At 65.3% G+C, this 19,946-nt stretch overlaps 2 protein-coding genes across 2 annotated transcripts; one reads left to right on the top strand and one right to left on the bottom strand.

Annotated features, from left to right (window-relative positions):
* The first annotated feature begins 856 nt into the window (after positions 1-856).
* LOC134509377 (heterogeneous nuclear ribonucleoprotein C-like) lies at positions 857-11,315 on the top strand. The gene is given in 9 exon segments (XM_063321873.1): positions 857-895; positions 3,645-3,857; positions 3,859-3,910; positions 6,407-6,482; positions 6,664-6,711; positions 8,023-8,183; positions 8,300-8,401; positions 10,180-10,337; positions 10,988-11,315. Coding segments are annotated over 8 exon segments (870 nt in total). The 5' UTR covers positions 857-895; positions 3,645-3,668; the 3' UTR covers positions 11,072-11,315.
* A 717-nt stretch (positions 11,316-12,032) lies between these two features.
* Positions 12,033-19,946, bottom strand: TTC5 (tetratricopeptide repeat domain 5). Its single transcript, XM_063321871.1, is given in 13 exon segments — positions 12,033-12,311; positions 13,104-13,220; positions 13,222-13,249; positions 13,868-14,091; positions 14,938-15,084; positions 15,361-15,417; positions 16,034-16,125; positions 16,654-16,671; positions 16,674-16,761; positions 16,763-16,786; positions 17,630-17,841; positions 18,885-19,088; positions 19,910-19,946. Coding segments are annotated over 12 exon segments (1,203 nt in total). The 5' UTR covers positions 18,922-19,088; positions 19,910-19,946; the 3' UTR covers positions 12,033-12,152.

Genomic DNA, 19,946 nt, shown 5'->3' with positions numbered 1-19,946 from the left:
AAAGCGGGTGGAAAAAAACCACCCGTTTTTGGGCCCAAATCAAGCGTCAAAAACCTTCATTTTTGGTGCCCAAATTTCCACCATTTTGGGTCAAAACCCCCCAAAATCCCTTCCCCCCCCCGCTCTTAGCCCCTCCCCCTTCCCCCCCCAAACCGCCCCTCCCCCCTTCAGATTTTGGGCCAAAACTTCTCAAATTTGAGCAAAACCCCTCAAAAAACCTTCCTTCTTCCAAAAAACCGCTATTTTCCCTGTGCAAAAACCGGACAAAATTGGTGAAAAAACCCCCCCTCGCCCCTCCCCGAGCTTTAAATTTTGGGGCCGAACCCCCCATTTCCCCCCCCTTTAGGCCCCGCCCTTTAAAAAAAACCAAAACGCTATTTCCCGCCCCCAAAATCCCCTTTTTTCACCCCAAAACGCCTCCCCCCCAAAAAAACCCCCTGTTTTCACCCCAAACCCCCCCCCCTTTCCCCCCCTCACCCCCCCCACTAGGGGGGAGGGTCCGCCCCCCACCCCCCCCCCCCTCAACCCTCCCCTCCCCCTCCGTAATTTTGGGCTGAGAAAAGCCCTTTTTGGGTCAAAACCGCCCTGTTTTCCCCCTAAAATCGAAAGGGGGGGGGGGAGGGGTTTTGGGGGGGGTTGGGGGGGTGGGGGAGGGGCGGGGTGGGGGAGGGGCCCCTCCCCCCTCCATATTTTTCATTATTTTTTTATTATTTTTGGGGGTTTCAGGGGGATTTTCGGGGTTTTGGTTTTTGTTTTTTTTTTTGTTTTTTAACCATTTTTGGACGTTTTGACCCTTTTTTCTCGTGTTTTTTTCTGTTTTTTTTTTTTTTTTTTTTTTTTTTTTGTGTCTTTTCACAGCGCGATTTTTTAATTTTTTAAAGGGCCGGCGGCGACCGTAAGTGCCAAAAATCTCCTTTTTTTCCCCCAAAAACAACCCCCCCCCCCTTCCCCCCCCCCTCCCCCCCCCACCTTTCCCCCCCTCCCCCCCCCCCCCGGCCCCATTTTCCCACGGTGGGGGGGAGGGGGGGGGAGATCGATGATGTCACCACCCTGCCCCTCCCCCCCCCTCCTCTCCCCCCCCCCCCCCCAACATTTCGCCTTTTGGGGCCGTTTCTCCCCCTTTTGGCCAAAACCCAAAATAACCAAAAAAAAACCCAAATAAACCCCCTCAAAAAAAGCAAACCCCGCCCCCCCCGAAACGACGGGAAAAACGGGGCAGAAAGACCCAAATACGGGCCAAAAGGGCGGAACCCGCCCGGATCGGGGCCGCCCTCCCCCGCCCCGATTTAAGGGATTTTCAGCCTGATTTGGGGGGGGGCGAGGGGGGGGGGGTCCCGCTTTTTACTTTTGTTGGTTTTTTTTTTTTTGTATTTTCCCCCATTGTTTTTATTTTTAATTTTTTTTTTTTTATTCGATTTTTTGGGGGGGGGGGGTGTGGTTTTTTTGGGGTTTTTTTTTTTTTTTTTTGCCTTTTTTTGCCCCCCTTCGGGCCCCGCCCCCTTTTAGGCCCCGCCCCCTTCGGGCCCCGCCCCCTTTTAGGCCCCGCCCCCACCCGCCCCCCACCCCCCCCCCCCCCGGAGTGGCTCCAACCCCCCCCCTCCCCCCACGGTAAGAGCCGTTAACGAGCGCTCGCTAATTAACGAGGGGCTTAATTAAGGGGGGAGGGGGGTAATTAAGGGGAGGGGCTGGGTTCAGGGGGGGTAATTACCGCGGGGGGGTTAATTAAGGGAGGGGTTAATTAATAGCAGGGGAACGAAGGGAGGGTTAGGTAACGGGGGGGGGCTCATTAAGGGGGGTGTAATTAACGGGGTAGTTAAGGGAGGGGTGATTAAGGGGGGGTTAATTAAGGGAGGGACTAATTAAGGGGGGTAATCAGTGGGGTAAGGGCAGGGTTAATTGGGGGGGTGATTAATGAGGGGGTAATTAAGGGGGTAATTAATAGGGGGTCAGTGAAGGTGGTAACTAATGGGTCAGTTAATGGGGGGGGTTAATTAAGGGGGTAATTAATGGGTTTAGTTAAGGGGGGTTAATTAAGGGGTAATTAATGGGGTAACGGCGGGGTGAGTTGGGTTTAATTATAGGGGTTTAGTTAATGAGGGGGTTAATGGGGTTAATTAATGAGGGGGTTAATGGGGGTTTAGTTAAGGGAGGGGGTAATTAGGGGAGGCGTTAATTAGGGGAGCGGGTAATTAATGGGGGGTTTAGTTAAGGGGGGTTAATTAGGGGAGGGGGTAATTAATGGGGGGTTTAAGGGGGGTTAATTAGGGGAGGGGGTAATTAAGGGGGGGTTTAGTTAAGGGGGGTTAAGGGAGGCGCTAATTAAGGGGGGCGCAAGTAACGGTAGTTAAGGGAGCGTTAAATGAAGGGAGGCTCGTTAAGGGAGGGTTTAATTAAGAGGGGAGTAATTGAGGGGGGGTTAAGGGGGGGTTAGTTAAGGGAGAGTTAATTAAGGGGGGGAGGGGTTAATTAAGGGAGGGATTAATTAAGGGGGGGTTGGGGCACGCGCAAAGGGGGAGGGGGAGCCCCTCGTTAAGTGCTAATTAACGGCGTTAGTTGTGGTAATTAGGGGTGGTACCGGGGGGGGGGGCACTAATTAAGGGGTGGCTCGTTAGGGGGGGGGTTAACGAGGGGGGTTGAGGAAGGGAGGGGGGAGAGGGGGAACGTGCCACCGTGGGTGGTCTGAGAAGGTGCCACCACCATCCATGGTCCCGGGAGGTGCCACCATCGATGGTTCCATGGAGGTGCCACCACCATCCATGGTCCTGGGAGGTGCCACCATCCAGGAGGTGGCCCCAGGGATGGTCTTAGAAGGTGCCACCACCATCCATGGTCCCGGGAGGCGCCACCATCGATGGTTCCATGGAGGTGCCACCACCATCCCATGGTCTTAGAAGGTGCCACCACCATCCATGGTCCCGGGAGGTGCCACCACCACCCAGGAGGTGCCACTGTTGATGGTCCCATGGAGGTGCCACCACCATCCGTGGTCCTGGGAGGTGCCACCATCCAGGAGGTGTCACCACCATCCGTGGTCTTAGAAGGTGCCACCATCGATGGGTCCATGGAGGTGCCACCACCATCCGTGGTCCCGGGAGGTGCCACCATCGATGGTTCCATGGAGGTGCCACCACCATCCATGGTCCTGGGAGGTGCCACCATCCAGGAGGTGGCCCCAGGGATGGTCTTAGAAGGTGCCACCACCATCCATGGTCCCGGGAGGTGCCACCATCCATGGTCTTAGAAGGTGCCACCACCATCCATGGTCCCGGGAGGCGCCACCATCGATGGTTCCATGGAGGTGCCACCACCATCCATGGTCTTAGAAGGTGCCACCACCATCCATGGTCCCGGGAGGTGCCACCATCGATGGTTCCATGGAGGTGCCACCACCATCCATGGTCTTAGAAGGTGCCACCACCATCCATGGTCCCGGGAGGTGCCACCACCACCCAGGAGGTGCCACTGTTGATGGTCCCATGGAGGTGCCACCACCATCCGTGGTCCTGGGAGGTGCCACCATCCAGGAGGTGCCACCAGGGATGGTCTTGGGAGGTGCCCCCACCATCCGTGGTCTCGGGAGGTGCCACCGTGGCTGGTCCCATGGAGGCGCGTCCCCCTTCCCCCCCCGTCGCCCCCCTCCGCAGGTGCCCCCTCTGCCCCGCCCCGCCATGGCCAGCAACGTCACCAACAAGACGGACCCTCGCTCCATGAACTCCCGGGTCTTCATCGGGAACCTGAACACGCTGGTGGTGAAGAAGAGCGACGTGGAGGCCATCTTCTCCAAGTACGGCAAGATCGTGGGCTGCTCCGTCCACAAGGGCTTCGCCTTCGTCCAGTACGTCAACGAGCGCAACGCCCCGGGCGGCGGTGGCAGGAGAAGACGGGCGCATGATCGCCGGGCAGGTCTTGGGTGAGGCCCGGGGGGGACGTGGCCGAGGGGGGCGGGGTGGGGAGGTCCATAGGGACCTGGGGCCACCTTCGGTTCGGGCCTAGAGAGCTTCGGAGAGGCTCTGGAGAACTTGGAGGTGGTGCTCAAGACCGTGAGGTGGTCTCGGAGGTGGCCCCCGGCCCCACAGGGGACATGGGGCCACCTGGAAACGGAGCCGGAACCTTCCGGGGGGTCCATAGTGACGTGGGGCCACCCTCGGTGTGGCCCTGGAGAGGTTCAAGGAGGTTCTGGAGAACTTGGAGGTGGTCCTGAAGGCCACGGGGTGGTCTCGGAGGTGGCCCCCAGGCCAACGGGGGACATCACGGAAGAGCCAGGTGGCCCTGGGATCTTCCAGGGGGTCCGTAGTGACGTGGGGCCGCCGTGGGTCTGGCCCTAGAGAGGTTCAGGGAGGTTCTGGAGAAGTTGGAGGTGGTCCTGAAGGCCACGAGATGGTCTCGGGGGTGGCCCCCAGCCCCACAGGGGACATGGGGCCACCTGGAAACGGAGCCGGAACCTTCCGGGGGGTCCATAGTGACGTGGGGCCGCCGTGGGTCTGGCCCTGGAGAGGTTCAAGGAGGTTCTGGAGAACTTCGAGGTGGTCCTGAAGGCCACGGGGTGGTCTCGGAGGTGGCCCCCGGCCCCACAGGGGACATGGGGCCACCTGGAAACGGAGCCGGAACCTTCCGGGGGGTCCATAGTGACGTGGGGCCACCCTCGGTGTGGCCCTGGAGAGGTTCAGGGAGGTTCTGGAGAACCTCGAGGTGGTCTTGAAGGCCACGAGATGGTCTCAGAGGAGGCCCCCAGCCCCATAAGTGCCACCGGCGCCCCATAAGTGAGTGCGGAACCCATCAGTGGGGCCGTAGTGACGTGGGGCCGCCGTGGGTCTGGCCCTAGAGAGGTTCAGGGAGGTTCTGGAGAACCTCGAGGTGACCTCGAAGGCCACGAGATGGTCTCGGAGGGGGCCCCCAGCCCCATAAGTGCCGCTGGTGCCCCATAAGTGACACCCCCCCACACCCGAGGGCCCCTCGGTGGGGCCATAGCGAGGGGGATGGGAAACCGCCTCCCCCAGCCCCATAGATCCCCCTGAAACCCCTCCCCAGCCCCACATCTGCCCCATAGATCCCCCAAAACCACCTCCCCAGCCCCATAGATCCCCTGAAACCCCCCCCAAATCGTGCTAAAACTGCCCCAAATCCCTCCCCAGCCCCACAGATTCCCTCCCCAGCCCCATAGATTGCCCCATAGCCCCTCCCCAGCCCCATGGCCACCCCATAGATTCGGCTCAAACCCCTCCCCAGCCCCATAGATCCCCCTGAAACCCCCCAAAACCCCCCCAAATCGTGCTAAACCTGCCCAAAACCCCTCCCCAGCCCCATAGATCGCCCCATAGCCCCTCCCCAGCCCCACGGCCGCCCCATAGATCCCCCAAAACCCCCTTCCCAGCCCCATAGATCCCTCCAAAAACCTCAGAATTGTGCTAAAACTCCCCCAAACCCCTCCCCAGCCCCATAGATTCCCTCCCCGGCCCCACGGCCGCCCCATAGATCCCCCAAAACCACCTCCCCAGCCCCATAGATCCCCCCAAAACCCCTCCAAATTGTGCTAAACCTGCCCAAAACCCCTCCCCAGCCCCATAGATTCCCTCCCCAGCCCCATAGATGGCCCCGTAGCCCCTCCCCAGCCCCACGGCCGCCCCATAGATCCCCCAAAACCCCCTTCCCAGCCCCATAGATCCCCCTGAAACCCCCCCAAAACCCCTCCAAATCGTGCTAAACCTGCCCCAAACCCCTCCCCAGCCCCATAGATTCCTTCCCCAGCCCCATAGATTGCCCCATAGCTCCTCCCCAGCCCCACATCTGCCCCATAGATCCTGTAAAACCCCCTCCCCAGCCCCATAGATCCCCCCAACCCCCCCCAAATCGTGCTAAAACTGCCCCACATCCCTCCCCAGCCCCATAGATTGCCCCATAGCCCCTCCCCAGCCCCACAGCCGCCCCATAGATTCCCCTCAAGCCCCTCCCCAGCCCCATAGATCCCCCTGAAACCCCCCAAAACCCCTCCAAATCGTGCTAAAACTGCCCCACATCCCTCCCCAGCCCCATAGATTGCCCCATAGCCCCTCCCCAGCCCCATGGCTGCCCCATAGATTCCCCAAAACCACCTCCCCAGCCCCATAGATCCCCCTGAAACCCCCCAAAACCCCCCCAAATCGTGCTAAACCTGCCCAAAACCCCTCCCCAGCCCCATAGATTGCCCCACAGCCCCTCCCCAGCCCCACATCTGCCCCATAGATCCCCCAAAACCCCCTCCCCAGCCCCATAGATCCCCCTGAACCCCCCCCAAAACCCCCGAAACCCCCTCAAAACCCCCCGAAACTCCCCTCGACCCCCCCCCCCCCCACGGCGTCCCTGCCCCCCACGGCCTCCCTGCCCCCCACAGCGCCCCTGCCCCACACGCGCCGCTGCCTCTGCCCCACAGATATCAACCTGGCGGCCGAGCCCAAGGTGAACCGGGGCAAGGCGGGGGTGAAGCGCTCGGCGGCCGAGATGTACGGGTCAGTAGCCGCCCCACCTTCTCCGTCCCCCCTCGTCAGGTCGGGACCCCCAACTTCCATTCTTTTTGCCCCCCCCACCCCCACCCCCCTTCCCGCCCCATAGATCCGTGGGGCGGCCCCCTCGTCCTGCCCCACGAGCGCTCTGACGAGGGGGGGGTTTGTGATTCTTTGTGCCCCACAGATCGTCCTTCGACCTGGACTACGACTTCCAAAGGGATTACTACGACCGGTGAGGCCTGCCCCACGGAATGTGTGGGGCTGGGACCCATAGCGGAGCGCGGGTGTCGGGGGGTGGGGAGTGTGGGGCGGGTTGGGGGGGGCTGAGCTGCCCCATAGAAAGCCGGGAGAACGGCTCTCCGGCCCCATAGCGCCTCCCCTGCCCCATAGCTGCCCCATAGATTCCCCCCCCGAACCCCCTCCCCAGCCCCACGGCTGCCCCGTAGATCCCCCAAAACCACCTCCCCAGCCCCATAGATCCCCCCCCAAACCTCTCCCCAGCCCCATAGATCCGCCCAAAACCCCCTCGAGACCCCCCAGAACCCCTCCCCAGCCCCATAGATCACCCTATAGCCCCTCCCCAGCCACATAGATGCCCTCCCCAGCCCCACAGATCCCCCAAAAGCCCTCCCCAGCCCCATAGATTCTTTCCCCAGCCCCATAGATTGCTCCATAGCCCCTCCCCAGCCCCATGGCTGCCCCATAGATCCCATAAAACCACCTCCCCAGCCCCATAGATCCCCCAAATCCACTCCCCAGCCCCATAGATCCCCCCAAAACCCCACCAAAACTCCTCCGCAGCCCCATAGATTGCTCTGTAGCCCCTCCCCAGCCCCATAGATGCCCTCCCCAGCCCCATAGATCCCCCCGAAACCCCCCCAAACCCCCCCAAAACCCCTCCCCAGCCCCATAGATCCCCCCAAAAACCCCCCAAAACCGCTCCCCAGCCCCATAGATTCCCTCCCCAGGCCCATAGATCCCCCAAAGCCCCTCCCCAGCCCCATAGATGCCCTCCCCAGCCCCATAGATCCCCCCCAAACCCCTCCCCAGCCCCATAGATTGCTCCATAGCCCCTCCCCAGCCCCATAGATCCCCCCCAAAACCCCTCCCCAGCCCCATAGATCCCCCCGAAACCCCCCCAAACCCATCCCCAGCCCCATAGATCCCCCCGAAACCCCCCCAAACCCCCCCAAAACCCCTCCTCAGCCCCATAGATCCCCCCAAAAGCCCCCCAAACCCCTCCCCAGCCCCATAGATCCCCCCCAAACCCCTCCCCAGCCCCATAGATCCCCCCCAAACCCCTCCCCAGCCCCCTAGATCCCCCCCAATACCCCTCCCCAGCCCCATAGATCCCCCCCAAACCCCTCCCCAGCCCCATAGATTGCTCCATAGCCCCTCCCCAGCCCCATAGATCCCCCCGAAACCCCTCCCCAGCCCCATAGATCCCCCCGAAACCCCCCCAAACCCGCCCCCCGTTTCTCCCCCCAACCCCCCCCCCCCGTCTCCGGGGCGCCCCCCGCGTGACGCCCCCGCCCCACGGCAGGATGTACAGCTACCCGGCGCGCGTGCCCCCGCCGCCCCCCATCGCCCGCGCCGTCGTCCCCTCCAAGCGCCAGCGCGTCTCGGGCAACACCTCGCGGCGCGGCAAGAGCGGCTTCAACTCCAAGAGCGGCCAGCGCGGCTCCTCCTCCAAGTCCGGCAAGCGTAAGCCGTGGGGCGGCCGTGGGGCGGGCGGGCGGCCGTGGGGCGGGGGGAGACCCCCCTTTCGGGGCGAATTCCCGGGGTTTTGGGGTCTTCAACTGGGGCCCAACCACCGGCAGTGAAGGGCGACGACCTGCAGAGCATCAAGAAGGAGCTGGGGCAGATCAAGCAGAAGGTGGACGCGCTGCTGGAGAGCCTGGAGAAGATCGAGAAGGAGCAGAGTAAGGGGGCGGCCCCACACGTGTGGGGCGGACCCATAAGTGGGGGGAAAAAAGGGGGAGGAAACGGGGTTCCGGGGGAGAAAACGGGGTCTCCGGGGGGAAAACGGGCTGGGAATGGGGGGTTTTTGAAGGGTTTTCGGAGGTTTCTGCCCCATAAGTGCGCCCCATAGATCGTGCTCTGCCCCACACGTGTGGGGCGGACCCATAAGTGGGAAAAACAGGGCAAAAACAGGGTTTTGGGGGCGAAAAGAGGCTGGGAATGGGGGGTTTTTGAAGGGTTTTCGGAGGTTTCTGCCCCATAAGTGTGCCCCATAAATCATTCTCTGCCCCACATGTGTGGGGCGGACCCATAAGTGGAAAAAACGGGGTGAAAACAGGGTTTTGGGGGCGAAAACGGGCTGGAAACAGGGGTTTTCGAAGGGTTTTTGAGCGGTTCAGGGGGGTTTCTGCCCCATAAGTGCGCCCCGTAGATTGTCCTCTGCCCTCCATGTGTGGGGCAGACCCATAAGTGGAAAAAACAGGGCAAAAACAGGGTTTTGGGGGCGAAAAGAGTCTGGGAACGGGGGTTTTTGAAGAGTTTTTGAGCGGTTCAAGGGGGTTTCTGCCCCATAAGTGCGTCCCATAGATTGTTCTCTGCCCCACACGTGTGGGGCGGACCCATAAGTGGAAAAAACGGGGCGAAAACAGGGTTTTGGGGGCGAAAACGGTCTGGAAACAGGGGTTTTCGAAGGGTTTTTGAGCAGTTCGGGGGGATTTCTGCCCCATAAGTGCGCCCCATAGAGCGTTCTCTGCCCCACATGTGTGGGGCGGACCCATAAGTGGAAAAAACGGGGCAAAAACATGATTTTGGGGGCGAAAAGAGGCTGGAAACAGGGGTTTTCGAAGGGTTTTTGAGCAGTTCGAGGGGGTTTCTGCCCCATAAGTGCACCCCATAGATCGTTCTCTGCCCCACACATGTGGGGCGGGCCCATAAGTGGAAAAAAAGGGGAGAAAGTAGGGTTTCAGGGGGCAAAAACGGGCTGGGAATGGGGGTTTTGAAGGGTTTTTGAGCAGTTCGGGGGGGTTTCTGCCCCATAAGTGCACCCCATAGATCGTCCTCTGCCCCCCATGTGTGGGGCGGACCCATAAGTGGAAAAAACGGGGCGAAAACAGGGGTTTTGCGGGAGAAAACGGGGTTTCAGGGGGCGAAAACGGGCTGGGAATGGGGGTTTTGAAGGGTTTTTTTGAGCAGTTCGAGGGGGGTTTTGCCCCATAGATGTGGCCACACGTGTGGGGCGGACCCATAAGGGGCAAAATAGGGGGAGAAAACGGGGTTTTGGGGGGCAAAAACGGTCTGGGAATGGGGGTTTTTGAAGGGTTTTCGGAGGTTTCCGCCCCATAAGTGCACCCCATGGATGCATGGGTCCTGCCCCACAGATCCCCCCCAAACCCCTCTCCAGCCCCACAGCCCTTCCCCAGCCCCACAGCTGCCCCATAGATCGCACCCAAAACCCTTCCAGTCGTTTCCCAGCCCCACACCTGCCCCACAGATCCCCCCCAAACCCCTCTCCAGCCCCACAGCCCTTCCCCAGCCCCACAGCTGCCCCATAGATCCCCCAAAACCCCCTTCCCCAGCCCCATAGATCGCACCCAAAACCCTTCCAGTCGTTTCCCAGCCCCACACCTGCCCCACAGATCCCCCCAAACCCCTCCCCAGCCCCACAGCTCCCCCCCGAAACCCCCTCCCCCAGCCCCCCGGCTGCCCCACGCCGGGTCCCAGCCCCGTCTCTGCCCCACAGAGCAGAAGGGGGAGAAGGCGGAGGAGGAGTTGGGGGGCGGCTCGGCCAAGAAGGAGGAAGGGGGCGGCGGGGCCAAGGCGGAGGCGGGGGGCGAGGACTCGGCCGAGGAGGGCGACCTGCTGGACGACGAGGAGGCCGAGGAGCGGGGGGACGACCAGGTCAGACCCACGGAATCTATGGGGCGGAGGCGCGGGAGGCGTGGGGCGGACCCGCGGGAGGCGTGGGGCGAGGGGAGGTGGCGGTTGGGGGGGTGGGGGGCCAAGGTCGGGGGCGGATCGAGGGGGGGAGGGGCGTGGGAATGGGGGCCAGACCCATAGAATGTGTGGGGCGGACCCATAGAATCCATGGGGCCAGCCCCACTGAATCCGCCCGTTGCTGGGGCACCTCCACTGACTCCATGGGGCCCGCCCCACTGACTCCATGGGGCCCGCGCCACGGAATCTATGGGGCTGCCCCACGGAATCTATGGGGCTGCCCCACAGAATCTATGGGGCCAGCATCTCCAAATCTCCCCCCCCCCCCCCCCCGCCGTGACCTTGCCCAGTCGCTGGGGGGCTCCATGGACTCAACGGGCCGATCTTGCGGCACCTCTGGGTCCGCCCCATGGAATCTGTGGGGCTGCCCCATAGAATCCGTGGGGCCAGCCCCGCTGGATGCACCCGTGGCCTTGCCGAGTCGCTGGGGCGGCTCCCTTGACGCCGGGGCCAACGCCCATCGCCTCTGTGGGGCTGCCCCGCGGCATCTATGGGTCTGCCCCATAGAATCTATGGGGCCAGCCCCCTAAGTGACCCCCCGTCTCCCCCCACAGCTGGAGTCGCTGAAGGGGGACGAGAAGGAGGCGGAGGAGGGGGAGGACGACCGCGACAGCGCCAACGGGGAGGACGATCCCTGAGCCCCACACCCTGCCCCACACCCCGCCCCACACCCTGCCCCACACCCGCCGTGCTCGTGCTCTCGTGACCCCAACCCCCCCCCCCCCCCCCCCCCCCCCTCCCAAAACCCCCTCGACCTCCCCCTGCCCCATAGCGGTCGGTCCCGCCCCACACCCTGCCCCACAACCGCCCCCCCCCACCCCCGACCCCCAACCCCTGGGATTTTGATACCTCGGCGGCCATTAAAGGACGGATGGTTTGTAACTTGGGGGGCTGACCCACGGCGGGACCCGCGGCACCCCCTCCTCCCGCCCCGCGGGGCTGCTTCTGCCCCACAAGTGCCCCAGGGCCAGTTCTACGGGGGTGTTTGTGCCCCATAGCCCCGCTCCTGACCCATAGCCGGCCCTATAGAGGTGTTCCTGCCCCATGGCCAGCCCTATAGGGCAGTTTCTGCCCCATAAGTGCCCCTCTAAGGGTGTTCCAGCCCCATAGCCTTAGTCCTGCCCCATAACTGGCTTAATAGGGGTGTTTGTGTCCCGCAGTCGCCCCTATAGCCCCGCTCCTGCCCCACAGCTGGCCCTATAGGGGTGTTCCTGCCCCATGGCCAGCCCTATAGGGCTGTTCCCGCCCCACAAGTGCCCCATCGCCAGCCCCACAGCCCTGCTCGTGCCGTACAGCCGGCGCCATGGGGCGGCTCCTGCCCCACGGATCCCCCGCGGGCCCTTCCCAACATGGCGGCGCCGGGGGGGGGGGGGGGGGGAATGCCCTGACCCTCCCAAGATGGCGGCGCCCACGGCAGCGCTCCTTCCATACGCAAGATGGCGGCGCCCAGGAGGGAGGCGCCCTCCGTACCCAAGATGGCGGCGCCCGGGAGGGACCTCCCTCCGTATCCAAGATGGCGGCGCCTAGGAGGGAGCTCCCTCCGTACCAAGATGGCGGCGCCCAGAGCGACCCCTCCCAAGATGGCGGCCGTCCCAGCCCTTTATTAACAACGGGGGCGGGGGGGGGGGTAATTAGCCCCGGGGACGGGGGTTAATTAGTATCCAGGAGGGGGGGGGTAATTACCCCCTTGGGGCCTAATTACCCCTTGGGGGGGGCTAATTACCCCCGGGCCCTAATTGCCGCCCGGGGGCTGGGGCGCGGGCCCGGGCGGGGTGAGCAGCGCCAGGCGGGGGGGGGCCAGCGCCGAGGGGGGACGCGGCGCCCGTTAACGACCAGCGACAGCGGCGAGGCCACGCGGATCCCCGTGAAGGAGAACGTCTGCCGGCCAGCGCGGACCAGTACGGACCAGCACGGGCCAGTACGGACCAGTACGGGCCCGCGGGAACCACCCCCCAGTGCCCCCAAACCCCCTCCCAGTCCCTTCCCCGGTCCCTCCCAGTATATCCCATTCCCCCCCAGTCTCCTCCCAGTCCTTCCAGTTCCTCCCAGTCCCCCCCCCAGTCCTCCCAGTCCCTCCCAGTATATCCCAGTCCCCTCCCAGTCCCTCCCAGTATATCCAGGCCCCCCCAGTCCCTCCCAGTCCCCCCCAATCCCTTCCCAGTGCCCCAATTCCCCTCCCAGTCCCCCCCAGTCCCTCCCAGTATATCCCAGTCCCTTCCCAGTCCCCTCCCAGCATATCCCAGTCCCTCCCAGTATATCCCAGTCCTTCCAGTCCCCTCCCAGTCCTTCCCAGTCCCCTCCCAGTATATCCCAGTCCCCCCCAGTCCCTTCCCAGTCCCCCCCAGTCCCCTCCCCAGTCCTTCCCAGTCCCTCCCAGTATATCCCAGTCCCCTCCCAGTCCCTCCCAGTATATCCCAGGCCCCCCAGTCTCCCCCAATCCCTTCCAGTCCCCCCCCAGTGCCCCCAGTCCCTCCCAGTATATCCCAGGCCCCCCCAGTCCCCCCAGTCCCTCCCAGTCCCTCCCAGTCCCTTCCCAGTTCCCCTCCCAGTATATCCCAGTCCCCCCCAGTCCCCCCAGTCCCTCCCAGTATATCCCAGTCCCTCCCAGTATATCCCAGTCCCCTCCCAGTCCCTCCCAGTATATCCCAGTCCCTCCCAGTGCGGGGGTACCTGTCCCTGGTGGCAGAGCTGGTGCTGGCGCAGGAGGGGCTCGGGCAGGGCCAGGGCGTCCCCCTCGGCCAGGCCCCAGCCGGGCGCCGCGTTGTACACGGTGACGGCCGCCACCGCCCCCCCCCCCGTCCCGCAGCCCCACCGCGCTGGGGGACACGGGGACACGGGCACGTCAGGGGGACGCGTCGGGGGGGGGACGGGGGGGGACACTTTGGGGGGTGGGGGACATTGCGGGGGGGGTTCGGGGACGTTAAGGCCACATTTGGGGCCATTTCAGGGCCATTTTTGGCCATTTTGGGGCCATCTGGGGACATTTTTGGCCACTTTGGGGCCACTTTTGTCCATCTGGGGCCACTTTGGGCCATTTCGGGGCCACTAAGGCCACATTTGGGGCCACTTTGGACCATTTGGGGCCGTTTTTGGCCATTTCAGGCCATTTGGGGCCACTTTGGGGCCATTTCAGGGCCACTAAGGCCACATTGGGGGCCGTTTTGGACCATTTTGGGGCCATTTTGGCCACGTTTTGGGCCATTTTGGGGCCATTTTTGGCCATTTGGGGCCATTAAGGCCACATTTGGGGCCATTTTGGACCATTTGGGGCCATTTTTGGCCATTTCAGGGCCATTTGGGGCCATTTCGGGGCCATTTTGGCCACATTTGGGGCCGTTTTGGACCATTCTGGGCCATTCCGGGGCCGTTTGTCGCCGTTTCGGGGCGGGGGAGGGGCCATGGGTGGGGGAGGGGCCACGTCCGACGTCACTCACTAGGGGACCCCCCCGGGGGGGACGAGGGTGAAGAGGACGCGGCCCAGCAGGACGCGGTGGGGGTTGGGCCCGGGGCGGAGGGCGGGGAGGGGGGAGGGGCGGAGGGGGGACACGCCCCCCTGGGCCACGCCCCCTCCCGCCTCGGCCACGCCCCCCAACGGGCCCAGCAGGGACGGGGGGAGGGGCCCCGACAGCCCCCGCCGGCGCTTGCCCCGGAGATTGCCCTGGGGAGGGGGGGGGGGGAGACCAGTATGGACCAGTACAGACCAGTATAGACCAGTACGGACCAATATATGGCCCCCATTCCCCCTCCCAGTCCCTCCCAGTATAGCCCAGTCCCTCCCAGTCCCCTCCCAGTGCCCCCACATCCCCTCCCAGTCCCTCCCAGTATAGCCCAGTCCCTTCCAGTCCCCTCCCAGTGCCCCCACATCCCCTCCCAGTCCCTCCCAGCATAGCCCAGTCCCTCCCAGACCCATCCCAGTGCCCCCAGATCCCCTCCCAGTTCCCTCCCAATCCATCCTAGTCCCTCCCAGTATAACCCAGTCCCTCCCAGTGCCCTCCAATCCCCTCCCAGTCCCTCCCAGTGCCCCCCGGTCCCCTCCCGGTCCCTCCCAGTGCCCCCCAAGCCCCTCCCAGTCCCCCCCAGTGACCCCAAAACCCCTCCCAGTCCCTCTCAGTGCCCCCAGATCCCCTCCCAGTTCCCTCCCAGTATAACCCAGTCCCTCCCAGTCCCCTCCCAGTGCCCCCCCACTGCCCCCAAATCCCCTCCCAGTCCCTCCCAGTGTCCCCAGGTCCTCTCCCAGTCCCCTCCCAGTCCATCCCAGTCCCTCCCAGTATAGCCCAGTCCCCCCCAGTCCCTCCCAGTGCCGCCTGATCCCCTCCCAGTCCCTCCCAGTCCCCTCCCAGTATATCCCAGTCCCTCCCAGTCCCTCCCAGTGCCCCCCGATGCCCTCCCGGTCCCTCCCAGTGCCCCCCAAGCCCCTCCCAGTCCCCCCCAGTGACCCCCAAACCCCTCCCAGTCTCTCCCAGTGTATCCCGGGCGGTCCCTCCCAGTGCCCCCGGGCTCTCACCCCATTGGCCAGCAGCCCGCAGAGGGCGCCCAGGAAGCGCAGCAATTGGTTCTGCCTCCGCCGGGGCTCCGCCCACCCGGGGCTGAGAGCCGCCGCCCGGCCCAGCCCCTCCAGCGCCGCCCCGAACCGCTCCTGGTACTGCAGCAGCTGCGCCCCCATTGGCTCAGCCCCCGCTTCCGGGGCGGGGCCACGCCTAAGCCACGCCCCCTCCCACCCCCCCCGCGAGGCCACGCCCCCTCACAGCCCCTAAGCCACGCCTCCCGAAACCACGCCCCCCAGACTCAAGCCACGCCCACCCCCACACGGGAAACCACGCCCCCTTAGGGAGGCCACGCCCCCTGAGCAGGCCACGCCCCCTCGGGGGTCGCACACGCTCCTCAAAGGCCAGGCCCCGCCCCCCGCGGCTCCCCATTGGCCACTCACGGTGGCGCGGTTGAGGTGCAGGTCCGGGTTATTGGCTGCCGCCGGGTCCACCCGCTCCTGGGGGGGGCGGGGCCAAAGGGGGGTCAGGGACACGCCCCCCCCCCCCACCCCCACCCCATAGCGACCCCTCTGCCCCATAGTGATCCCCCTGCCCCCATAACCCTGCCCCACAGCAACCCCCCTGCCCCATAGACCTGCTCCATAGCGATCCCTCCGCCCCATAGCGGCCCCATAGCAATCACCCTGCCCCACAGCGGCCCCATAGCAATCACCCTGCCCCACAGCGACCCCCCCCCCGCTCCTCATTGCAAACCCCCAGCCCCATAGATCTGCCCATAGCAACCTCCTGCCCCATAGTGCCTCCTCTGCTCCATAGATCTGCCCCATAGTGACCCCCAGCCCCACAGCAACCCCTCTGACCCACAGCCCTGCTCTATAGTGACCCCTCTGCCCCACAGATATGCCCCATAGCGTCCCCTCTGCCCCACCGACCTGCCCCATAGCAACCCCCCTCCCCCACAGCAAACCCCAGCCCCATAGCGCCCCCCCTCTGCCCCACCGACCTGCCCCATAGCGACCCCCCGCCCCACAGACCTGCCCGTAGCGACCCCCCAGCCCCACAGCCACCCCCCCCAGCCCCATAGCGCCCCGCCCATAGATGGGCCCCACATACGGCCTGGGCGTAGGCCCCCAGGGCGCGGCGGGCGGCGTCGGGGCTCTGCCCCCCGGCGAAGAAGAGGGAGACGTAGGCGTTGCCCAGCACGTCTGGGGGGGGGGACGGGGGTCAGCCCCACGGCGACCCACGGCCAGCCCCACGGCGACCTCCGGCCAACCCCCAGCCCCACAAATAGCCCCATATCCCCCTCTTAATCCCATCCCAGACCCACAGCGACCACCTCCACAGGAACGGTCTGCCCCATAGCACACCTCCCAGCCCCATAGCGGCCTCCTCTGCCCCACAGCATACCTCCCAGACCCATAGCAACCCCCTCTGCCCCATAGGCATACCTCCCAGACCCATAACAACCCCCCTCCAGCCCCACAGCTGCCCCCCACGTGCCCCCAAACCCCCCCGGGGACCCACCCCGACACCCCCCCCGCCCCGTAGCGACCTTCCCAGCCCCATAGCGACCCCCTCCAGCCCCATAGCTGCCCCCCAAGTGCCCCCAAACCCCCCCATATCCCCCCCCAAACCCCCTTTTATCCCCCCCAAACCCCCCCAGGGACCCACCCCGGCACCCCCCCCGCCCCATAGCGACCCCCCCCCCGCCCCATAGCTGCCCCCCAACTGACACCAGGAGCGTCCGTCTGTGGGTCGCAGCGGACGGCGGCCTCGGCCTGCGCCAGGCTCTCGCGCAGGTCCCCCCCCGCGCCCCCCGCCCGCAGCGCCATCGACAGCAGGCCGCCGGCCCTCCGCCTCCTCCCCCTGCCGGGAGAAGTGTGGGGCTGGACCCCCAAGTGTGGGGCAGACCCACGGCAGGGGGAGGGGGGGAGACCCATAGGAGGGGCCCATTTTGCGGGGAGGGGGGAACCCATGGTTTGGGGGGGTTGGAGATGGGTTGGGGGGGGAGAGCTGGACCATAAGTGTGGGGCTGGACCCCTCAAGTGTGGGGCAGACCCGTAGGCGAGGGGGAAGCCCTCCCCCCCCTCCCCCAGCAGTGCCGCGACCCCCCCCCGCCCCATAGATCCCCTCAACCCCCCCCCAGACCCCAAAATCGCCCCATAGACCCCCCCAAATCCCCCCACAGACCCCCCCAAATTGCCCCATAGACGCCCCGAAATCCCCCCATAGACCCCCCCGAATCCCCCCCAGCACCCCCGACCCCCACCCCGACCCCCCCCCTCGCCCCATAGACCCCCCCAGCACCCCGTAACCCCCCCAAATTGCCCCCGAAACGCCCCAAACCCCCCCCCCTAGACCCCCCAAATCCCCCCCCAGCACCCCGACCCCCACCCCGACCCCCCCTCGCCCCATAGACCCCCCCAGCACCCCATAACCCCCCCCATAGACCCCCAAATCGCCCCCAAACGCCCTACCCACCCCCCAATTTGCCCCACAGACCCCCCCCAAATCGCCCCATAGACCCTCAAAATCCCCCCCCCAGCACCCTGACCCCCACCCTCACCCCATAGACCCCCCCCCAGCACCCCATAACCCCCCCAAAATCCCCCGAAACGCCCCAAAAACCCCCCATAGACCCCCCAAATCGCCCCCCCATAGACGCCCCAAATCGCCCCCCAGCCCCCCCGAATCCCCCCCCCCACTCACGTGCTGCAGGGCCCCCCCGAAGCAGGCCCGGGGCCCCCTCCAGGTCCCCCGGCGCCACTTGAGCTCCCCCAGTTGGATCCAGGCCCGGCCCAGCCCCGGCTCCAGTTTCAGAGCCCGACTCAAGGCCTCTTCCGCCCGGCCCCACGCCGTGGGGCAGACCCCCAAGGCTCGCCCCACCAGCACCAGCGCCCGGCCCCGGCCCGCGGGGGACACTGGGGAAAGGCCGGGGACACACACACACACACACACACAGGGGTTGGGGGGCGCCCCACAGCGAGGGGAAGGGGCTATGGGGCAGGGGAGGGGCCGGGGGTGTAGGCCTGAGGCTGGTCGCGGCCTACTGGGGACGCTGGGGGGGGACTTTGGGGTCCGGGACCGGGGGCTATGGGGCTGGGGAGGTGTCTATGGGGCTGGGGAGGGGAGTACGGGGTAATAAAGGGGGGGTCTATGGGGCAGGGGAGGGCCGGGGGTGTAGGCCCGAGGCCTGGTCACGGCCTACTGGGGACACTGGGGGTCTATGGGGCAGGAATAGGGGTCTATGGGGCACAACAGGGGCCTATGGGGCGGTGGAGGGGCTCTATGGGGCAGAGGTGGGGTCTATGGGGCAGGAAAGGGGATCTATGGGGCAGGAAAGGGGATTTATGGGGCAGAGGTGGGGTCTACGGGGCAGGAAAGGGGGTCTATGGGGCAGGAATGGGGGGTCTATGGGGCACAGGTGGGGTCTATGGGGCAGGGGAGGGGATCTATGGGGCAGAGGAGGAGTCTATGGGGCAGGGAAGGGAGTCTATGGGGCAGAGAAGGGGTTTATGGGGCAGGAAAGGGGGTCTATGGGCAGGAATGGGGGTTTATGGGGCAGGGAAGGGATCTATGGGGCAGAGGAGGGGTCTATGGGGCAGGGGAGGGCTCTATGGGGCTGCCCCATAGCGGGAGCAGGACACATAATGGGGCTGGGAGGGGGCGTGGCCTGGGGGCTGGGAGGGGCGTGGCCTCAGAAGGGGGCGTGGCCACCGGGTAAACACGCGTCTCCGGGGAGGGGGGCGTGGCTTAGGGGCGAACGGGGGTCTGTGGGGGCGTGGCTTGGGGCGGAGGGGGCGTGGCCTCGCCGTTAGCTGGTGGGAGGGGGGCGTGGCTTGAGGAGGGGGCGCGGCCACGGGGTGAATGGGGGTCTGCGGGGAGGGGGCGTGGTTTGGGGCGGAGGGGGCGTGGCTTAGGGGCGGAGGGGGCGTGGCTTAGGGGCGGAGGGGCGTGGCCTCACCCTGCACGGCCTCCATGCGCCGCAGCGTCTCCTCCATGGCCTCCTCCAGGGGGTCCCGGCGGGGGGGGGGGGGGGGGGGAGCGGGTTTTGGGGTCCCGGGGGGGGTCCCGGGGGGGGCTCATCGGGGTCAGGGGGGTCCCCGGGGTCCCCCTCGGGGGCGGGGGGGAGGCCATCGCGGAAGTGGAGCAGCTCCGTCACCAGCTCCTGGGGGGGGGGGGGGGGAGGCACCAAAGTGTGGGGACCCCCCCCCAAATCCCGTCAAAGTTCCCCAAAAAAGGGACCCAGGAGCCCGGGAACCCCCCAAATCTCCTCAATGTGCCCCAAAAAGGGACCCAGGAGCCCGGGACCCCCCCAAATCCCCTCAAAGTCCCCCAAAAAAGGGACCCAGGAGCCCGGACCCCCCCAAATCCCCTCAAAGTCCCCCCAAAAAGGGACCCAGGTGACAGGGACCCCCCCCAAACCCCCCCGAAAAGGGACCGAGGAGCCCGGGACCCCCCCAAATCCCCTCAAAGTCCCCCAAAAAGGGACCCAGGAGCCGGGACCCCCCCAAACCCCCCCAAAAAGGGACCCAGGTGACAGGGACCCCCCAAACCCCCCCGAAAAGGGACCGAGGAGCCCGGGACCCCCCCAAATCCCCTCAATGTGCCCCAAAAAGGGACCCAGGAGCTCGAGACCCCCCCCAAAAAGGGACCCAGGAGTCCGAGACCCCCCCCAGATCCCCTCAAAGTCCCCCAAAAAAGGGACCCAGGAGCCCGGGACCCCCCCCAAATCCCCTCAAAGTCCCCCCCAAAAGGGACCCAGGAGCCCGGGACCCCCCAAAATCCCCTCAGAAAAAGGCCCCATAAAGGGGAAACCCCCCAAATCCCCTCAGAAAAGGGCCCCGGGAGCCCGAGCCCGCCCCCCCCCCCCCCCCAACAAGGCCCGCGGATAAAACAACATCCCCGCGACAAAACCCGACCACCCTGACAGAAACCCCCCCGCAAATACCCTCCCGCCGCCCGAAAATAAAAGAAAATAAACCAAACCTCCAACTTCTTCAGCGCCTCTCGTCGCCGTCCCCCC

This window comes from Chroicocephalus ridibundus, unplaced genomic scaffold (assembly GCF_963924245.1).
Source record: "Chroicocephalus ridibundus unplaced genomic scaffold, bChrRid1.1 SCAFFOLD_744, whole genome shotgun sequence".
Classification (NCBI taxonomy): domain Eukaryota; kingdom Metazoa; phylum Chordata; class Aves; order Charadriiformes; family Laridae; genus Chroicocephalus; species Chroicocephalus ridibundus.
The sequence above is the reverse complement of the archived record's forward strand: the minus strand, read 5'-3'. Positions and strand labels throughout refer to the sequence as shown.